Below are 21,647 nucleotides of genomic sequence, written 5' to 3' on the forward strand. Positions count from 1 at the left end.
ACGGCCTATGAATTTAGTTTAGATCAACAATCATTATCTGAATAATAATACAGTATAGCGTATATGGAATTATGTCCTATTTGTAATTTTTCAAATGAACAAATTTTATTTTCTTGCATCTGGCGATTATTGCAAACATTTGCACTAATTCGGGCATTCGGGTAATGACCTTGACTATTTACAAAAACATTCTATGGGCTATTCTATTTTGTGCACATACCCTACTCTCTTCTAGTAAATAATTTCGGTTTGTCTGTCTTTTTATAATGGCTTTAATTTATATAAATTTCAATCTAATTTTTTTTGTATCTGTCCTATAAGACGACCCCAGATTTTCGGGACTATTTTTTATGGTTCAACTATTGTCTTATCCGCCGAGATATACAGTAATCAGCCAAAATTCTTTGTCTCCGATTACTAGATATGAACCCATCACTAGTCTCCAGCTTGTAGTCTCATTTAAGCTTGATTATAAAATGATATTACATCTGCCCCATTTAAGTAATATACCATTTGAGTTACTTTATTTTAAAATAATGTTTTTACTTTGTTTAAAAATGATAATTATTTGTTTGCTGTTTTGTTTTGTTAATTGACACTTGTATTAATGGAGCATGCCAGTCAGTGCAGAATAATGTTTTGTTATTTTGTTTAATTATTGTTAAGTTTTTGCCATTTTTTTATTTTTAATAATTTTTTATTCTGACATTTATTCTACAAAATAAAACAGTAGGAAATAATCACAAAAATAATTCATAAAGTCTTGTAATTAATAATTCTTTTTGCTGTTCTGGAAAAACAAATGCAATCCTTTTTTAATAAAGCATGATAAGAGAAAAATGGACTAAATACAATCAAACATGGCAGAAAGTGGCATACTACTGATTTTACAACATAATGGCATGACCATGGTTATAGACTGTGCTTAAAACCACTACTAACTATTCCTCTATTTTCATAGATGATAATGAAAGAGAGCACATTTTATTAACATATGTGCTCTATAGTTTAATGGTGAAAATTTATAATAAACAGAACAAGTCAACTCTTCTGATCTAATCCTAATAGAAACGTGAAGGATGTTCTAGAATGTGTTGCATTTCATATAATCCTACTCAAGAACTTCCAGACAATAATCTAGGAGAGGCCATAAACCAATGACAATATATTGGGATCTTGGTGGGTGACCATGACCTGCAAACTATTATTATTTTTTTTTTATAAAAACATTTTAACCTTATTCTGCTTTTGCCTGTTAGATATTAATTATCACTCTGTTAAGTAATTTTATAAATATGAAATACAACTACTCAAAAACACTGAGTAAACTTGATAAAAAGCTACAAACTATGTTTATATGTATTTTACTTTTGCAACTTCATTTTACTTCTGAGCACCATTTGAAATTACATGTTAAATTTTAGTACAATTTCAACAAGAATGTCAAAAAAACGAATGTCTTAAAAAAGATGAAATGAAAAATGCTCATAAAGACATGATTAAAAAAACAGAAAAAGCATTTCACTTTGTGATTAAAAAAAAATAAAAGTTTTTCCATGCCATTTCCATGAAATGATGAAGATGGCAGTGGGTCATAGTGACCCTCAAAGGAAGATTTCTCTCAGTGTGATCAATCAAACTGAATAATGACTATATGTTCCTGCAGAGAGAAGCAAGTTGGGAAGCTACTGTGAGTCATGCTGGCTGAATGTAACTACAGTAGAGACTCGTTAATCAGAACCACCGGTAATCGGAACGATTTTCAGTCAAACTGTGTTGTGCCGAATCAAACGTTTTGGATACTAAATTTACTTCTAAAGTATAACTTTCATGTTTTTATATTCTTCAATATATTTATTTTGTTTGTACAAAATGCAGAAATAATTTTTAACGATACAATAGCCTCGATTATTATTATAAAAATTTTCGTTAGGCTTAAAATCGGCAAAAATTCAACACGAAGCAACACGCAATGGAGAAAAATTTGAACATCGGACAGGTTAATATATTTATTCATACATAATCGGTAATCGGAACAAATCACTAATCTGAACAACCCCAGTCCCCAATTGATTCCGATTTTCGGTTCTCTACTGTATTAACAATTTGGCAATGTAAAATAGAATCAGTGCAGGTCATGGTGACCTGCGCCTTCTCTTAAGAGCTAAAAGTCTAAATTTAAAAAAATCTAGCAATGAGTTGCATAACTTTCTCAGTGAAAAACTCTAAGATATATTAAGCACAAAATTTAAATTCTCTATGGCACCATCTGTTATAAGCTTTTGTTTAGAAATAACTTTTATATCTAAATATATAAAATTTACTTGACTAATTGATTCGTCATCGCCCAGAGCAAACTGCTGAACCTAGAGGTAAAATTTGGTACAGTTAGGACGGTGTTCCGCAACTGGTGTGCTGTCATATGGTGAAAGGTGTGACGTGAACTATTACATATTCTGTTAATTTCAAGTTTTATTTATATATTTTTATCACAGTTGTTGTGTTTCTTATGCTTGTATTTTATTCTCTGCCACAGCACTGATGAAATAAGATGGTGTTTGTTTATTCTTTATTATAAGCCACATTTTTTTATGTATTCTAAGAAATTATATGTAAAATAAATTTGCTCGCAGATGTTGATGTCTGTCTAATAATAACAATAATAGGTTAGTGGCATTATATAATTCTATCAATAGTATCATATTCTATATTTTTGATGGGAATAACATTTTGGTGTGCCGTGTTGAATCATGGGTGTGCTGCAAGCAGAAAAAGGTTGCGGAACACTGAGTTAGGGTACGTCATGGAAATGTGCACTAAGAAGGGATTTTCCGAAATTCAACCATGAGGAGAGGGAGAGCATTAAGGCTTAACTGGAAGAACAGCTTCTACTGTACTACTATAGATGCAATTTTTCATTTTCAACTATGTTTAGTCTTTATTGAGTACTTAGGTATATTAAATTGATAACATTTCAGACATTGTTATAAATATTTTTATATATTTTGATTTTTTTAACCAAATGTTTGTACTGTTTTAAATTCGAATTTGTTATTGCATATTGGTTTGATTATAGAACGATTGTAAACGTTCCAGAAAATTTATCAAATTGAAAACAGTTTGTTTGATTCTCAGCAGTAGGTGTTCTATAACAATTACAATAATTGTTGAAATACTGAATATAAATGGCATTTGCTTGCAAAATCCATGCGGGCAAAGTCACAGGTAACAGCTAGTTATTATAATAAAATGGCAAAAAGCTTAACTTTTTTAATAGAGATGAATTTTATAAAACAAAACAAAAACAGGATTCATAAAAATAATTTCTTCTATATACAAGTATTATTGTACAAATTTCTTTTTTACAGATGAATATGTTTTAAAATCTAAATGCTAATATCTTGATAATCCATAAATGTAACTTTTAGAAAAACTTTAGGCAGAAATAGATTCAAATTAAAACCCATTGTTATCTGAACGTTAAATGCAAATTCATTTAATTCAATTTTGATATTATTATTTTGTACATTTTATAGATTATAGAATTAACTTTATTAAAGCAGCAATAAGTTTTTAAATACAATTAAATTAAACAACATAAATTAATATTCATTTCAAATTTAAGGTTTTTATTAATTACAATGAATTGAACCAATACACTTTGAGAAAAACTGAATTAACTATATTTTTAATACATTCTTAATGTTTCAACAATGTTTTTCGATAATGTATGGCAGTTAAATTTTTTGCACAATTCATCAATCTACTGTACAGTATCTCGTCTATAAAATATTAACACAATAGAAGAAAAACAGTATAATAAGAAATGCATCAAAAATAATTTGAACAATGTTATATCAAAACGATAAAAGTAATAACTAATAAACTACAGTTTTTTTTATAATTTACATGTTTGCAAATTAATTTATTATCTGTATGAGAAAATTTGAGAAATTAAAAGAAATGTTTGAATGCTAAAAGCCAAAAATTAAAAAAAATTATATATATATATAATTTTATATAAAAACTGTTATTATACATATATGCGCTCTTTTTATGTGCGATTTTTATTTGTGCGATTTTTTTAATGCGAATTTTTAATTTGTGCGGTATAGTTGGCGACTAGTCTCGTGCGATTCGTCATGTCTCACGTTGACTTATTATAGCTAAATAAACTTATTATAGCATAAATGCACTTATTATAGTAATATTATTGCATGAATATGCGAAAAATGAAATAATTTACTTTTTAAGTCAACAAAACACCACCTGGACAAAAATATGTAAAACAGACGATAGACCAGACGATGCAGTCAAGTGCTGACATCTGTTGTCAATAAATTCTATTTCGTACGGTTTTGAGTTATTTTCTATGTGAGACTTTTTTTATGCGGTCCCTGTTGACCGCATAAAAAAATTATTTTTTTAATTGTGTTGCGAAAACTATTATTTACAGCCATTCGTGAAGTTTCGTGAGATTTTTTTTTAATGCGTTTTTTTTTAATGCGGTCCCTATCCCCGCATAAAAACAGGTTTGACTGTATATATAATTTTATTATTAAAAACTGTTATTATACATATATGCATATTAAACATATATACAAATGCTTTTTGAAAATAATTTTTAAACAATTCCCAGAATTTAAAAATTATTTTCAAAAAGCATTTGTATATATGTTTTTGTAATAAAAAATGAAATACTGATATTGACAAGGAAAATAATAATTGGAACAAAAAATACAAAGATGTAAAATATAAATTATACGCAAAGATTCAGTGGCATTTTTAAGATGTTGAAAATTAAAAGATATAAATATACATAAAATATTAAATAATAATATCTAATCCATGGCAGTATTTCCCAGTTTTTCATAAAAGCACTGCCAAGCATATGAGATGCTTTTTCCATCCTTAAAGTTAAAACAACTGCCTGTCAGGTCAGACTTGTATATTTCTAAAGCTTCTATACATCCTAAAAATGTCACCAAATCTTTACATATATAATTTATATTTTACATCTTTGTATTTTTTGTTCCAATTATTTAGAAAAGTTTTGAAATTGGTTCTGTGCATTCCAATTTAGAATGTTGTTGACCTTATGCAATCTTGTATGAGATCGGAAATGATTGTTGAATTTTACATTACATAGTTTATTTATTACATTTATTATTATTACGTAATTACATTAACATAACACTTTAAAAATATTTTTCTTTTATAGCAATAAACAAAGAGATTAATCTATCCTATGTATCTGCACTGATATAATTATAGTAGTTTTACAGGTGTAAAGTATGAAATTACTTATGTTTGTCAATAAGGTTTTTCAGTAAGTGATAAAATATTTAACACATCTTAAAAACTGATAAACCAAATGAAGGCATAAAGATTGTAATATTTAAAAAATTAATCAAAAACATTAACATTATATATTGCACAGTAGAGTGTCATTTATCCGAATCAATTGGGGATGGGTTGTTCAGATAACTGATTATGTACAAAAAAATATATTAACCTATCCCATGTTGAAATTTTTCTCTGTTACGTGTCGCTTCGTGTTAAATTTTTGTCAATTTTAAGCTTATGAAAATTTTTATAATAATAATCGTGGTTATTGTAAAAATTATTTCTTTATTTTGTACAAACAAAATAAATATATTGAAAAGTATAAAAATTATACTTTAGAAGTTAATCTAGTATCAAAAACATTTGATTCATTACGACACAGTCTGACTGGAAAGCTTTTCGTTGATCAGTTTTCGGATAAACGATGCTCTACTGTATTTATGTTAGTTGGACAAACTGGACATTTCAACATGTTTTACACAGAAATGAAACTTAAATTTTTGATTCTGAACATTGATTTGATAGAAGATCTAAGTACTGTATCTCATTTTTAAGAAAATTATTTTCCCATATGAATTATTTTTCAATTTAAGAATGTAAAATTCACCATATATGAAATCTCAAACTGTACATACTAGTAATAAAATTTATCAATTTCTAAATTTTTCAGACTTTTATTCATTATTATTTTATGTTTAAATAAAGATTGTATTGGTTTAATAATTTGTGGCTATATCCAATTTTTTAAAAACTATCTAAACCTGTTTTTAGAAAATGAATTATATCTGTATTATAAATGGATTATGCAAGTGTAGCTTACATAAAATGCCTTACAGAAAAATTAAACAAATTATCACCATCAGCCAATCCTGCTGATACCCAGATCAAGAAAAATAAAACTTTTATACCACCACTACTTTTCTCCAAACTCTTCTATTGACAGACAAGTTTTTAGCCTCAAGTAAAGTTAAATTCTATCAATACACCTTTATCTAGGATGTCCCTTTGTTTTTCCCCTCTGATTTTAGCTTCAAATATCTGTTTGGCTAGCAAATGTTTACAATAAATCACTTTTTAAACTATAAATATTAGTAAGTCTATTAATTTTGATGTTTTTGGTAATTCATTGATTCCAGATTTATTAAATTACAAGTAAATAAAATTTTGTGGCATTTACATTGAATTTATTATTAAAGCTAAATATTTTTAATCTTGAAAACAAAAACCCTCATTTCTCATTAAAAGATTAGAAACTGATCCGTTAAATCAAACTATTAAAAGAAGCATTCTAAAATGATAGTTTCATGGCATTTATAAACTCAAGTATTTTCAGTATTATAACTTTTAAAGACTACATCAGTGATTGAATTATGGTTCATCAAGATCAATATTTTAAGCAAACAATATATTAAATAATAAAAGCAGGTTAAGAGAATAATTAATATCAAGTTTTTTGCTCCATTCATTAAGATTTAAATCCTTTAGTAAAAAAAATGTTTAAAGTATAAACTATTTAAAAAAAACTATTTATCTCAAAATATAAAAAATGTGGTAAATTTTTAATCTGAGCAATTTATTTGCTTAAGAAGAATATGAGCGAGAATTATTAAAATTTTAATAAACAGTTCTTCATGATTAAACATGTTTTTACATTTTTTGAAGTGAAAATTATTGAAATTATAATTTATTATAAAAAATATATAACTTATTTTATAGGTATAATAAATACAATAATTAAGAAATTAATGTGATCAGATTTTAGTAACAAAATACTTTACAGAATACTTTTTTTACAGAATTTTAGTACACAAAGCATGTATAAACATCCCTAAGCCCAATAGCTATATATTTAATCCAGCAACCATTTGGCTTTATACAAAACTATAGATTTATTTTTTAATAAAAACAGAATAATTTCAAATAAATCAATACAATTTAACCAATTTATTTATTTTAAAAACAAAAAATTTATTCTTGTAATTTTTCTGAAAAACACATTTTCTTTTGTGCTGGCTCATCATCTTTACTTTGTGATGTGACTTCTTTAGGCAACTTAAATGATACTCTCATCATTTCTTTATTTGGAGATACATTTCTCACAAAAGTCACTTCTACATCAGTTTTCAACTGATATTGTAAATAAAATTCTATTCTTTGTTTTGCTGCTTCTTTGTAATTATCAGCATCTTTAATAAAGCAATAACAATGGATAAAAGGCATTTCACCATATTCTTCATCTGGTAAATCACTATAGAGTCCTGTAAACTCATTTAAAAATTCAGCTGCACTAGCTGGAAGATTCATCACAATATGTATTTTTGATGATTTATTATTTTTCCAAATTTCTTTTATTTTTGGTTTAATTACCTCATGAATAAAATTTCTTCCATCCATATTATATGTTTTTATCCAAGAATCTACTTTATTAGCTATTACATTAATTTTAAGCCATTCAAAACTATGAACATTAAGATCATTTGCAAATACTTCACACTTTTTTTTTGCAGCAGGTATTGCGAATGGACCAACACCAGCAAAAACATCAAACAAGAAATTTCCAAATTCCAATTTTGAAATAATTCGTTCATGTTCTGTACAAAGTCTAGGATTCCAATAAACTTTTGAGAAATCAAATTTATAAATACAACCATTTTCTTTAACGCAAACATTCATATTATTTTCACCACTAAGAATTTCCATTGTGAAGAATCTAAACGTAGAATCTATGCTGTTGGTTTTGTTAATTACTGTTTTAACATTCCGAAGTTTATCCAAAAAGACTTCTCCAATTAAATTTTTGTATTCAAGCACTGGTTCTTTTAGATTTAAATGTAAAATATGACCAATTATACTATAAGATGTCACATGAAGATCAGGAGGCAATATTGCTTTGAGAATAATATCAGGTTTCCAATTTTCATAACCAATATCTAGTTTCTTCCAAGTTAAATTTTCTTCTTTTATTTTATTTTCTAACAATTTAGTTCTTTCAATATCTTTAAAATCATTAAAACATTTAATCAAGTCAGGATTAATATATATAAACTTCATATTTTCACAGTTTGTTTCATGCAAACTCTTAAAGTTAAACAATTTTAAAATATATGGTTTCACTATTTTAAGAATTTTTAATGCACTCTCTTTTGGAACAGATAAACAAGGAACTTCTACAGTTTTTCTGAAAGCATCACGATTTAATTGCTTCATTCCTCTAACAGATTCAGGTGGTAAAAGAATGCTTGTCTTTTTATCTTGACTCATTGTTGCTTCAACACACAACTTATTACATATGAAAAAAAAATTAGTAACTTTTCTTGGAAAAGTTAAAATAACATTGTTTATCATATTTTTAGAAAATGTTCTCCATATGCTTTGATGATTAAGCTGAGTGATTTTTAGAACAGCAAACTGTTTCCCATAAATTCTGTAAAAAAGTATTTATATTTAGTTTTATGTATATTTTAAAATAATTATTATGCTGTTTGCAATTATTACAGTATTTAAAATTTACTTTTCATAACTAAAAATGATTTATATGAAATATTACTGAAATAATATTTTCTTTTGTAAGCACTAATCCTTACTATTAAAATTCAATAAAATCTGAATTCCATTCAGAGTCTAGTAAATTAATCATTTGCAATAATTATTTAAAAACAGCCAATGATCATTATAAAATATAGTACAATTAATAAATATGATTATTTAGCATTATCAATAAATTCTTTCCATAAACTAACAACATGAATAGACAAAAATTACTGTGAATAACAATCATATGTACATACACACGATCCCCTTTATCTCTCCATCCCTTGACCTTTAACCACCAAAATTAAATAGCATCAATGACCACCTCGTGTACAAGCCACCAAACCAACTTTCAAACTTTACTCCATCCGGAGACATTAAGAGAAATAGACGCCAACACACACACACACACACCCATGGAATATTTTCACCGTTTTTTTTTATTTTTTACATTTTTGGATTCAGGAGGTCTCAAAATGTGGAGATTTGCAAAAAACTCAGAGGGTCTGATCTGACACAATTCCAATACTTCTCTTGTTACATATACATAATATCAGGGAAAGTAAAATGATAAAAATCTTGTCACCAAACAGTCAACCATGATTCAGCCAAAAATTACAATAATAATAATAATAATCCTTCTGCAGTCACGTGATTTTTCGATCGACTATTGATCGCCAGGAGTCCAACAGACTCCATTTTTTTCTTAAAATTGTAAAATTTTTGGCTTTGTTTCAAAAATTATTATTACATCTTTGTTTTCATTATTTTTTCTACTTTTAAACAGTGTAAAATATTTTTATATTGACATAAATACTTTATTTGTGTCGAATTTAATGTAATTTGATACGAAAAACGCAAAAAATAAACATATCAAATTTCAACTCGCTGTAATTTATCTCATGTTTCACCAATTGCCATCTGGTTTGTTTGTAAATGGGAAAGAAATATGACTCATTCAAGTGAAGTCAGTAGAAATTTCGAACTATGCGAGAAAATTTGTCAATAGACCTGATTTACCCCCTACTGTGAAGGCAATAAATGTTAATTGTTTTATGACCCTATTTTCAAATGCTTCTTTCTGAGTTGTAAATCAACTATGTGAGCCCGCAGAAAGATCCGATCCGATCAGAAAGAGAAACCAAAAATCCAAAGCATCGGGATCAGATCAAAAAGAGAAAACAAAAGTCCCAGTCATCGCGAGTCAGCAAATTAGTCATCAAACATTGACTAATAGACTGGCTCAGTGCCAACAACGATTGTATAAAAACCTGATTGACTCTGGAAAGAGCGCGATCATCCAGGAAGGTCTGAATCCAGTGTCTCCAGTCCCGGACATAAGACTGATTCCAGCTTCCATAGTCCAGGAGGTCGTCGCATACAGTCATCGGACCATTATATCACCCGGACATAAGACTGATTCCGGCTTCCATAGTCCAGGAGGTCGTCGCATACGGTCATCGGACCACCTATCAAGGTATATTGACTTTGTAAACTCTCTCCCACTACACTGTATTGGTTAGCTCGCGGTTAGCACTAAGCATATATTATCCGCATGTTAGCAGTAATTATCTGTATATCTTTATTTTATGTGTATTTTATTGTATGTTCACTTTTGTTAGTTAATAAACCTTTATTGTTATTTGTCAAACCTGTCTCCTGTCAAAGTAAGGACGCCTGTTGACTTACCGACACACCTCCCCACTCACTTTTTGCCCTCCTAGCCATCCAACGACAACGAGGTCGGGTTTTACCAACCCGTGCAACGTAAGTGGTCAGCGAGGTTTCCCCTGACCCTCTGCTTATCTCACAAATTGACAAAGTTTTTATTTTGTTTTACTCATAAGAATGTTGTAAGATATCTTCTTTACATTTTTACACATGAATTTTATTTTTAATTTTTTGTGTGATATAGTCATGTGTTAGGCTTAACTTGATCACCTAATATAAAAATTGACATTGCTCAAATTATTATTCAATCCATCAAAATTCTTTGCTGATAGTTTAGATATAAATGTTCTGTGCATAAAATGAAGCAATCAAAAAAATAATGGGTGGCCCATCAAAATTTCAGCAATTTACGACATGACGTCAAATGCACAAATTCGTTTATTTATAACTAAAAATATTCTTGAAATTTCATTAAAAAATGCATTTGTGACAATACCCAAATGAAATTCTTACGCAAGAAACAAAAATTGTACAATTAGCACAATTTGTATTCACGAAATTAATTTTGGAAATTTTTGCCACTGTCATTTCTCGTGTGCGACGTGATTTCTCGCAGAGTATAATGAGACTTCGCTGAGTTTAATAATCAGTTGCGACATCTCGCTTCAAAATCGGGCTAGAATCGATCTTTTTCTTGAAATAAAAAATTATTGAGAGAAAAGAATTGATAGCGAAAAAGATGCTTGCGATGGTCATGATTGATGATAGTGATTATCGTGAGCATGTTTTTTTCCTACCCGAATAGTCGCGTGGATTCTGTTAGAAGCTGGCACTTTTTCGACTTTTTTTCTGAGTAAACTCGGCGCGCAACAAAAACGTTCTTTATTGCATTTTTCGCAGCTTGAAGAAATAGGAGAATTTGAATTTTTTGAAAAATTTCAGAAAAAATGCGACCAAAAAAACCACCAGAGGGCTTATCACAGAAGGACCAGTTGAATTACATCAAAAATTCCATAGTATTACAATTGTTATACAACTAGTATTAAAAAAAAAAAAAAAAAAAAAATCTTCCACATCTGCGCTAGACAAGCATACAGCCTATTACAATATATAGCAAACCCTCCCTATAACATGGGTTCATATAACATGGCGAAAAAATTGCAATCGGGTTCATATAACACACTAAAAGAGACTCGTATAACACAGTAAAATGTCATCACCGACTCGTGTCGCGACAGGACTGGTCGAATCTGGACTAATAGCAGATATTGTACAAACCGTTGCATTTAAACGAGTACTGGACCTACTAAAAACCATTTGTTATTCAATGGCCATAAAAATTATTTTATTATTAATGATGTCTCCAAAGTTAAGTTATTTTTCTGCGAAAAATTTGCTGATCAGGAAACATGCGTCAGCCGTTCAACGAGCTGCTCTGCGATGAAAACAAGCTTAAGCAATGACGTCTTTGAATGGTGCGCACTCGGTAAGTAATCCTACAATTTTTTGTTTATAGCATACTTTATATGGATTATTCCCAAAAATTATATGTGATTTGGAAATGTTGAGTCAAATTAGTCTAAAATCGATTAATTTTATGGAAGAAAACCTTTCAAACAGCCATAGCCCCCTAAATTGCACACGTCCAGGCTGTGATTGGCTCATGTATTTAAGTGACTCGTACAACAGATTCATATAACCTGGAACGTATCTACCGTGTTATAGGGGGGTCTACTGTATTTTAAAATAGAAAATTATTCTATTCCAAAATTTATTTTTTATTTCAGGTTTTTGTTTTGTAGATAGTCATTTTTCAGATATGCCTAGGTTTTACTGTAAATGCATATGAAATAATTTTCTTTGGCAATACAGTACTCTCTCACTAATATGAAGGAATTTATCTTTTGTTTTACAATATTCAGGGTCTGTACAGGTAATTCCATCTGTGATTCCCAGACTTTTCATGACCAATTATGACATTATTCTCTGATTTATTAACATCTATGCATCTCCTCTTTCCATTATGTAATATTCAGCCAAGTTTAAGCCCATTTGTATACAATTACATAAAATTGATTATGCAATTGGCTACATCATTTCTATATCATAAAAAAATTCATGATTTAATTTAATTTAATTTGTAAATTTTATTGAAATGAGAAAAAAACTTGAATCATAAAATCTAATTTTATTAAAGCGAGGAGGCAGGAAATTCAAAACAGTTTAAACAGAAGAAATCATGTACCCTGTGCAAGAGAGAAATCTCTTATCATGTGCTATTTTTCCTTCATCCAACACAGACCCATTCAAGGTCATCACGTATGTTCCCACTTCTCCCTGAAACTTATAGTGGGAGTGGTGAAATTTTGGTGGAAAAGCAGATCATTGTCAATAGTGTTTTTGAAAACCTGACTTTAATTAATCAGATGTTTGTGGGTCAAAAAAATTGGGAGGGTTGTGTACGGGACACAATTGCAATTGTTTAAGGCATGAATCTGTCTTTGTGTTATTAGAGGAAGGATAAGATGTAAACAAACGGTCTTGGCGGTAATCACATTCCAAGTCCATATCTATCGATTTGGACTGCAACACACTTGAAATATTTGCATCAAAGTTGACGCGCTCGATTCCTTACACTCTATACAATCTGCATTGTTCACCATTAGTCATTTTGGGCTTTTCTGATTCCATTGAAATTTTTTTGACATTACGAAAATTTTCTTCAACCCACACAGTTATTGGCTTAAAATTTTACAAGTTCTATTTTATCAGTTATTATTGCTAAATAATATTGTAGATCCTGTAGTTCTGTACAAATCGACACAAATTTCAACATCCTAACTCTTCTCCATTCAAAGTTTCGCTGCCAAAATGCCACACTGCATCACCATTTTTGGTGTTCACGCACAACCGCTATCCCTTCCCTCACACACAACTGCATTTAAAATGATGGATAGTGGGAGTGAGCACAGCTGGGAGAGGGACTTATACTCCATTTAAAATGAAGTTGTTTATATCAAAACCAATTTTATATTCAACTGTAATTTCTAAACTTGCTGCAGAGGAACTTTTTTAATCATATGACTTCATTCTGTTTTATTTATGAAACAAAAATAGTATAATTTTACTGTTATATTTAATTTTTTTGATTTTAAATTAACTTTCATATCTTAAGTTTAGTTCATAGTGGGTAAATTACTGAAAAAAAGCAGAAAATCCAACAAATATTGAGTCAGCAGTGAAGTCCTTGCTGAAAATTTTTCTGGTTTTACAAATTGTGAACATGTGGAACTTTTCTGCTGATGAAAAGTATTGGGTTGTTCGGAAAGTTCGTAGCGATTTTTGATAGCCAACAGTTGAGACACCGATTGACGCAAAAATGATTAGAATTGTACAAACCAATGAATATTACGATAAATGACCTTGAGACGCGTCCGTTACAAAAAAACCGTTAAGATTATTCAAATAGCGTTTAATTTGGCTCATTGCAAAAATGGATGCGAACAACGTGCATTATCGACACTTGTTTCTTTTCTTTTTTCGTAAACGCAAAAATGCTGTACAAACAGCAAAAAAGATATGTGATGTTTATGGTGGGAGTGCTGTATCAGAATCAACTGTTCGAAAGTGGTTTGCAAAATTTAAAACGGGTAATTTCAGCCTTGAAGATGCTCCTCGCTCAGGAAGACCTCCTGTTATTGAAGAGGACCAAATCAAAGCATTATTGGATGAAAACCCTCATTACACAACTCGAGAGATTGCAGACATAGTGAAGTCATCAAACAGTACTGTATTTCAACGTCTAAAGAAGCTCGGATACGTGAATCGTTATGACATTTGGATACCTCACGACTTAACGGAAAAAAACTTACTGGATCGCATCTCCATTTGTGATTCTCTTGAAAGACGAAATGAAAATGACCCTTTTCTGAAGCGTTTAGTGACAGGTGATGAAAAGTGGATCATTTATAACAACATCAGCCGAAAACGATCGTGGAGTAAGAAAAATGAATCACCATTAAAAACTCCAAAGGCCGGTCTTCATCCAAAGAAGGTCATGCTCACTGTCTGGTGGGATTGGAAAGGAATCCTGTACTATGAGCTGCTTCCACAGAATCAAACAATTGATTCTGATAAGTATTGTTCCCAATTGGATAAGCTGAACATGGCAATTAAAGAAAAACGTCCGCAACTGGCCAATAGAAAAGGCATTGTGTTTCACCAAGATAATGCCAGACCTCACACGTCTTTACGAACACGCCAAAAATTATTGGAACTAGGCTGGGATGTTTTACCCCACCCCCCTTACTCACCCGACCTTGCCCCGTCAGACTACCATTTGTTCCGTTCTCTACAAAATTCCCTTCATGATAAAAACTTTGATACTTTGGAAGCTTGCAAAAACCACGTGGATCAGTTTTTCGCGGAAAAAACTGGAAAGTTCTACGAAGAGGGTATCATGAAGCTGCCCCATAGATGGCAACACGTCATTAAAAACAATGGCGCATACATAATGGAATAAAAGTATATTTTTAGTATTAAAACAATTTCTTTTATTTCTCTTAAAAATCGCTACGAACTTTCCGAACAACCCAATATTTGCCACTGATTGGAAAAATGAATTTTTGGAGATACGAAAAAGTTTTAAATATGGAAGTCTTGAAAAATATACTTTTAAATTATATTCTTGCAATTATTATAATAATTGTAAGAATATAATTTAAAGAATATAATTGCAAGAATAAAATAATTAAAACTCTGGCTTTTGCACCAAAAACTGAAATTAATTAATTAAAATTAAATTTAACTTGTTGCTAGATTTTTTCAAACAGTGATATTATGGATATTATGTTATCATGGATCCATGATATCCATAATGTAAGAATAAACAAAAACACACGAGTACTAGATACCATCTGAAACCTATTAGCCAGCAGGTGATACTTATATCACCAATACCAGATACCACCCTATAATGGCATTGCTTCTATAGTAGAGAACATTGTATGAGCTAACTGTCTGCTAAAACTTATGTAACCTTACTTAAAACAGCTCTCATTTTTGTATCTGTAATCTTGATTATAACTTTGTATTGTGTTTGTTTACCATAGTACTTAACTTCACAATTAATTTCATTAGCAAAAATTTTAACCTCAGATTGCTATTTGTATGGAAAACATAATTGAACAACTGAAAATTCTGAAAATGAAGGCATCAATGCATCAGCAACAAAATAGAATGTTTCTTCTATGTATGTATAAAAATGTAATTTTGTACTATTTTAATTTGAAACCAAAATGTCCGTAACAAAAAAAACCACTTGGAATTTTGTAGATGCCTGTATGTTCACCAAATTGTAACAAATATAGCTGAAGGTTGACAGGTCATTTGTCCAAAATGCATACTGTTGTCATAATAAACCTGTGTCTACCTACTTGTGTGTGATCACTTTGACAACGTAGTGTGATAAGTTCTCCATAAAGCCAAAACATAGTGCTCATAGTTTCATATTTTGCAGAAAAATAAATGTAATGTTAAATAATAATTTGGTTTATATTTTCACTTGTACTTGTCAACCAGTATATTATGTACATGAGACTGAAAGAATGTCAAAAATCAGACTAAGAGAGCATATACGAGCTATGAAGTATAATTAATTACATTAACTCAGCAGTTGCCACACACTGCAATCATGCCAGTTGTGAGATCTCACTCAACAGCATAAAAATTCTTTAAAAAAGAAAACGTTTTGAACATCTAAAAAATTAAAATAAATGAAAATAACAGAATGAATTTAAACACTGGCATTGTCATCAGTGAGATCTGGCAACAATTACTACAAAAACAAGGAGAGTCCATTTTAAGATGTTCTTCCTTCCTCTTTTATTCACTGTACTGTATAACAATCATTCTCCCTGATAATAGTAGAAAAGCATTTTTTGCCTTGTTTTTTAGCTAGTTTTTATTGGTTTTAAAGTTTTTACTCCTTTTATTTGTCAATTTTTTCTATATTTTTAGTAAGGTTTTTTAATTTTACAGATATACCCTTTTATTGCTTTTTATTAGTATTTAGTCATTTTACCAATTTATTTATTTTTTAAATTTCTTTCAGTTTTACTAGTTTTACCCTATGTTTTTAACACTTAGTTAATCCAGCTGTCACCATTAGTTATATTACAAGTAATTTTTTGTTTTTTTATGAGTTGTATGCATATTTAAAAATAAATAACTATTAAATATGTTCTTTAATTTCTTTCTTATATAATTTTATCATTACAGCAGAGCATTGATTATCCGACTTAATTGGGGACTGGGGTAGGTCGAATAATTGAAAAGTCGGATAACTGAAAAGTATGAAAAAATACATTATTAGTATAGTGTATTAGGCCCGGTTTAAATACTGGCCTCCCTTTCATGATCAAGCCAGTACTGCCAGCTAAAACATGCAAAAATTTAACAAAAATAATATTAAAGTAGCCAAGACATAACCAAATATTGTAGCGCCGCATCACTAGCGGACGTTTGAATTTGCCCACTAGAACGCGGTCGGTTAATCGATGCTCTACTGTATATGTAGTAAGGACTAAAGAGGGCATATGGCCTAAAATGCATTTCCTTTTATAAAAAATAGAAAATAAAATCTACCTTTTCCATCAAGAAAAGTGTTCCTGTATGATAAGTTCTCTGTAGCAAATTTGTGCTTAATTCCAATGAATATACAATTACGTTATAATTCCATTAATCCTTTAATGCAGTCAAACTTTATTAGTTACAAATGTAATGTTAAAGCTGTCCAATAAAAATATCTTCAGCTTGTTAAAAACTTTATGTGAAAAAGGTACATAGCATTTAACAGTATATGTAATTAGATAATGTCATTGGAAACAAATTTATTGGACATTTCAATTAAATACGAAAATCATCAAAATTAACTTCAAAATTTTCATTCTCACAGATATGTTCAATATTTTCATCTTCTTCCTTTATCCTTCTTGTATACATTGCTTGCAACACCATGGCAAAATACTTGCCAGATTTGTCTTGAAAAAGACAACCAAAGTTCCAGTCGTCATCATCCACAATCTTGAAAATGTAACCGATAACTTTTTTATCATTTATTTTTATTAATTTTTCCTCTTCTATGTAAAATTTGTCTGAGAGATTTTCTTCATTGACAAAGAAACAATATTCGAATCGTCTTTTGCTAAACGAAACTCCATCATCTTTGTAAAACTGTGTGTAACATTTTAGAAATCTCTTCAATCCATCCATATTGTAATAGAAATCATCAGATAACTCCTGGTCTGATGTACTAGCAATAGAGTCAAATGATGAGTCAGGATCTTCAATTGATGAATAATCATCATCAGTTGAAGAATCATCATCAGTTGAAGATTCGTCATCAGAAAATAAACCTATGGGAAATCCCCAGTTTCTTACATGCATCCAATCATATCTATTCATATAATTTGGTACTTTGAAATTATTTCCAATATCGGATTTCATTAAATATTCATCTATCTTCTCTGGGGAAATGTTTTCATGATGAACTATTTTCACTTTTGAATCGTGCAACGTACTCAAATTATATTTACCAGGTAAGAATTCTCTTTTGGTATTTATTTCATAAATAATTGAACCACCACAAGATTTGATTTTTTTATTTTTCTTCAAGAATATATCTTGTATATCTCCAAATCCAACAAATCCAGTTACCTCCATTTGATTTTACTAGGAGCTGAAAAATCTTAAACTTATCTGTAAGAAAAATGCACTTAATTCCAAAATATTAATGAAATTAATGAATACTAAGTAAATTTTAATAAACTAAATTAAGTACGAAATGCAGCATGTGTTTATTAAAACCCTTCGATGGGTGCACCTGCAGCATTTTGCTGTACAATATAGATAAAGTTATTTTTAAGATGTACACAGGTGTTGCAGAAGTGCACTTGAGTATTCTTTACTCACATTAGATGTAATCATATATGGTTCAAACAGTCTTTCTTTAACCATTTACTTGTTAATGAGCTTCAAATAGTCGTATCACTTCTGCAGTGTACTTGACGTTACATGCCCTGCCATGTAAGTATAATTTTCATTTACTCTCTCATTTATTTTTTAAATATATTTGCAACAGTAGCTTTTTTTATTCAATTTTTTGCACAAATATTTTAATTTAATTATATCACAGGACTTAATAAGTTTTTAGAACTATATTCCTTTGAAAATATATCAAGCAGTCTTCGGGACATTTATATTTTTGTGATATTTTTAGGTCTCATAAAGCTTTGACTCAGGAAGAGTTGGATTGAAGAAAGAGAAGAGCAAAAAACACAAATTATGACAGTGAAGCTAAGTCAAAAGAGCAGGTGATTGAAGAAGTAGACAATTGTGACAGTGACTCTGAACAATTGGCCAAGGATATCAATGACTTATTTGTATTAGACAAGAATGAAAGAGGACAGAAAGAAAAAGAGAATTATCATTTTTTCATACGAAAAGACAAAGAAACTCTGTAAATAAATAAATAAATCTTTCTTTTCCGGTAAAACAAAGGTAAAAACCATTTTGAAAATACTTCCAGGGCCAAAAGCTACTGCCAAAACAAAAGTTAAGAAGACACATTCTATTTGTTTATCACTGATTGAATGATTGGTGAAAGCATGAATAATACCAATAGATATATTCAAAAAATAAAGGCTGATATCAAGTACTGAAGACAGATTGAAAAGATATAACTAAAAGAGAAATAAAAGCCTTTTTTGGAGAATTATATTTGATTCATATAAAAAAAGGTAGTCACACTAATTGTTGAGAGATCTGGGGACCTATTCTGAACTTTTTCGATAACTGAATGAGAGTGATACACAGGACATTCAATAAGTCCCCTTAGCAAAAGGCAGTTAAAGAACCTTAGATAAATCGCTATTCTGTGCTTCACGTTAAGTGGGTTTCGCTACAGGTAGTCGGTCGAGATGCGTCTGGGTTCCATGCTATCGATAGCTATTACGCTTTAACCAATCACAGTTTAGTTAACATTGTATTTTGTCACGTGACTGCAACCTGCCATTTTCTAAGCGAAGCATGTGCTCTTAGCATTGTCGTGTACTAGCGCTAGTGATATAGTTTTGTTTTGTTTTAAAATGTCTGGGTCTATTACTGGGTCTATTTTGTCAGCCCATCCGTTAAGCAAATATTTGTTTTTAAAAATTATAATTTATGTGATAGATAGTCATTTATGTATAGTGTATAGTTTACTGTTAAGTTACGTATATAGAATGTATTTTTTTATACTAAAACTAATGAATTAAAGCTGACATTAAACTTAGATAAAATTTACAAAATAAAGATTTCTATTATTACATAATGCTAACATTTTACAATTATACAAAGTCTGTCTAAGTTTCTTTGTATATTTCTATATAACTTCATGTAATTAATGTATTTTTAATTCATTCATTAAGAATAAAATGACAAACTTAATTTTGCCACAAGTTCTACTTCTATAAACCTTATAACCAAATTAGAATTAGTATTATGATTAAATGTCAAATGCAATACATCTTATTAAATGTAAATATTATTTGCATAGACATGGAGTGACTGGAAAGCAAACATTAAAAGTAAAGCCTCACAAAAAAAATAAAAAAAAAATCAACGTTTCAAACAGGAGATGGGCCTTCAGTTAATCAAAAATTAACTGAAGTTGAAGAAAGAGTATTAAATTTAATCGGTGTTACTGCTGTCCCCTCTCTTCAATTGCTCGTGAAGTACCGTAAAATCATTCTTACCCGAAAAGACGCCATGTTGTTTTCACTTTCGTTACGTTCCTAATGGCAGCTCGAGAGTGACCGATAACAAAAGCTTAGTTATCGCACGTGGCTATTGGCACCGAAAACAAAACATATGGCTCGGAATAGCATTTTCACAGTTGATTAAACGCAAATCACGTGGTTCCGATAGGAACTGGTTTTTATCGTATTCGTTAGCTTAACGATACTACTCAGAATAGGGAACCTGGTCTTTGGATGATACAGAAATGATTATTTTATGGGAACTTTTTAGTTACAAATGTTTTCAGTTTTTGCTGTGTCCTTCAATTTGACAACTTGGATACTAAGGAAAAACAAAAAGCAACTGATAAGCTTGTGCCAATTAGTGAATTTCATGAAGAATTTGTCAAGAATTGTCTAACCAGTTACAGTGTTAGTATAGTAAATTTGTCACAATTGACAAGATACTTCATCCTTTCAGAGAATGCTGCAATTTTGTGCAGTACATTTCTAATTCTTCAAAACACAGCATAAAAAATATATGCACTTTGTGATGCCAACATTTTTTATATTCCTAATTTCAAAATTTATTCTGGGAAACAGGTGCAAGGGCCCTACCAAAAATCAAACAAGGCTGATGATATTGTGAAAAGATTAGGTATGCCAATAGAAAAAAAAAAGGAATGTTACTACTGACAATTATTAAAGTAGCTATCCTTTGGCACAGATTTGTTGGAATTTCCAGCAAAACCCCCAAATTCAATATTCGAACATATTCGGCCACTTCTTTATCGGCCTTCTTCAAAAATGCCAATCGAAATAACTGTTATTTATAGAATGTAACCAGACTCTACACGTAATTAAAAAAAAATTTTTTTTAATTAAATCAGTTCAAACTGTTGTGACGTATCATAAACAACATATATTTCTTTAAGAGTAAATAATATTTCCATGCATTTGGTATGGAAATGTAATCCGTGTTGATGCTCTTCTTATGTCAGCCCCATAGATTTCTGTGGCCTCTAATGCTCTTTCTTATATATGTTGTCTGTCGAATACCATGTGTATTAGGGTAGCCTCGCCCCATAAGAAAGAAATTCCTGGCATACCAGGCTTGTATTGATCTGTATATGGAACCAATGTACGTTAGTGTCCTGTTGAACCTAGCATCCTGTGGTGGGATGCAGTAAACTCCAGGTACTCTTGCGTCCTCGGTGTCATCTTTCGCATTAGACAAAAGGCGGAACACGGTGGGTTTTCTTTTGTATGCTATGAGTATGTTTAAATCCTTAGCAATCCTCCTATATATGTGATGGAGGGATG

General features: G+C 30.1%; 2 protein-coding genes across 2 annotated transcripts; both read right to left on the reverse strand.

Moving 5' to 3' along the window:
* Positions 1-7,180: 7,180 nt before the first annotated feature.
* LOC136973701 (tRNA (guanine(37)-N1)-methyltransferase-like) lies at positions 7,181-8,775 on the reverse strand. The gene has a single exon (XM_067268443.1). It carries the CDS (start codon positions 8,689-8,691, stop codon positions 7,315-7,317), a length of 1,377 nt encoding a protein of 458 aa, XP_067124544.1. The 5' UTR covers positions 8,692-8,775; the 3' UTR covers positions 7,181-7,314.
* Positions 8,776-17,222: 8,447 nt separating this feature from the next.
* Positions 17,223-21,041, reverse strand: LOC136973702 (uncharacterized). Its single transcript, XM_067268444.1, has 2 exons — positions 20,569-21,041; positions 17,223-19,371 (listed from the first exon to the last, which is right to left on the reverse strand). Exon 2 carries the CDS (start codon positions 18,268-18,270, stop codon positions 17,455-17,457), a length of 816 nt encoding a protein of 271 aa, XP_067124545.1. The 5' UTR covers positions 18,271-19,371; positions 20,569-21,041; the 3' UTR covers positions 17,223-17,454.
* Between the last annotated feature and the right edge of the window lie 606 nt (positions 21,042-21,647).

The sequence above is a fragment of the Centruroides vittatus genome, unplaced genomic scaffold, assembly GCF_030686945.1.
Source record: "Centruroides vittatus isolate TY-2023 unplaced genomic scaffold, ASM3068694v2 contig_3271, whole genome shotgun sequence".
Lineage (NCBI taxonomy): Eukaryota > Metazoa > Arthropoda > Arachnida > Scorpiones > Buthidae > Centruroides > Centruroides vittatus.

Excerpts from the sequence above, each read along its gene's own strand:
- LOC136973701 (XM_067268443.1), bottom strand. The coding sequence starts at position 8,691 with ATGATAAACAATGTTATTTTAACTTTTCCAAGAAAAGTTACTAATTTT.
- LOC136973702 (XM_067268444.1), bottom strand. The coding sequence starts at position 18,270 with ATGGAGGTAACTGGATTTGTTGGATTTGGAGATATACAAGATATATTC.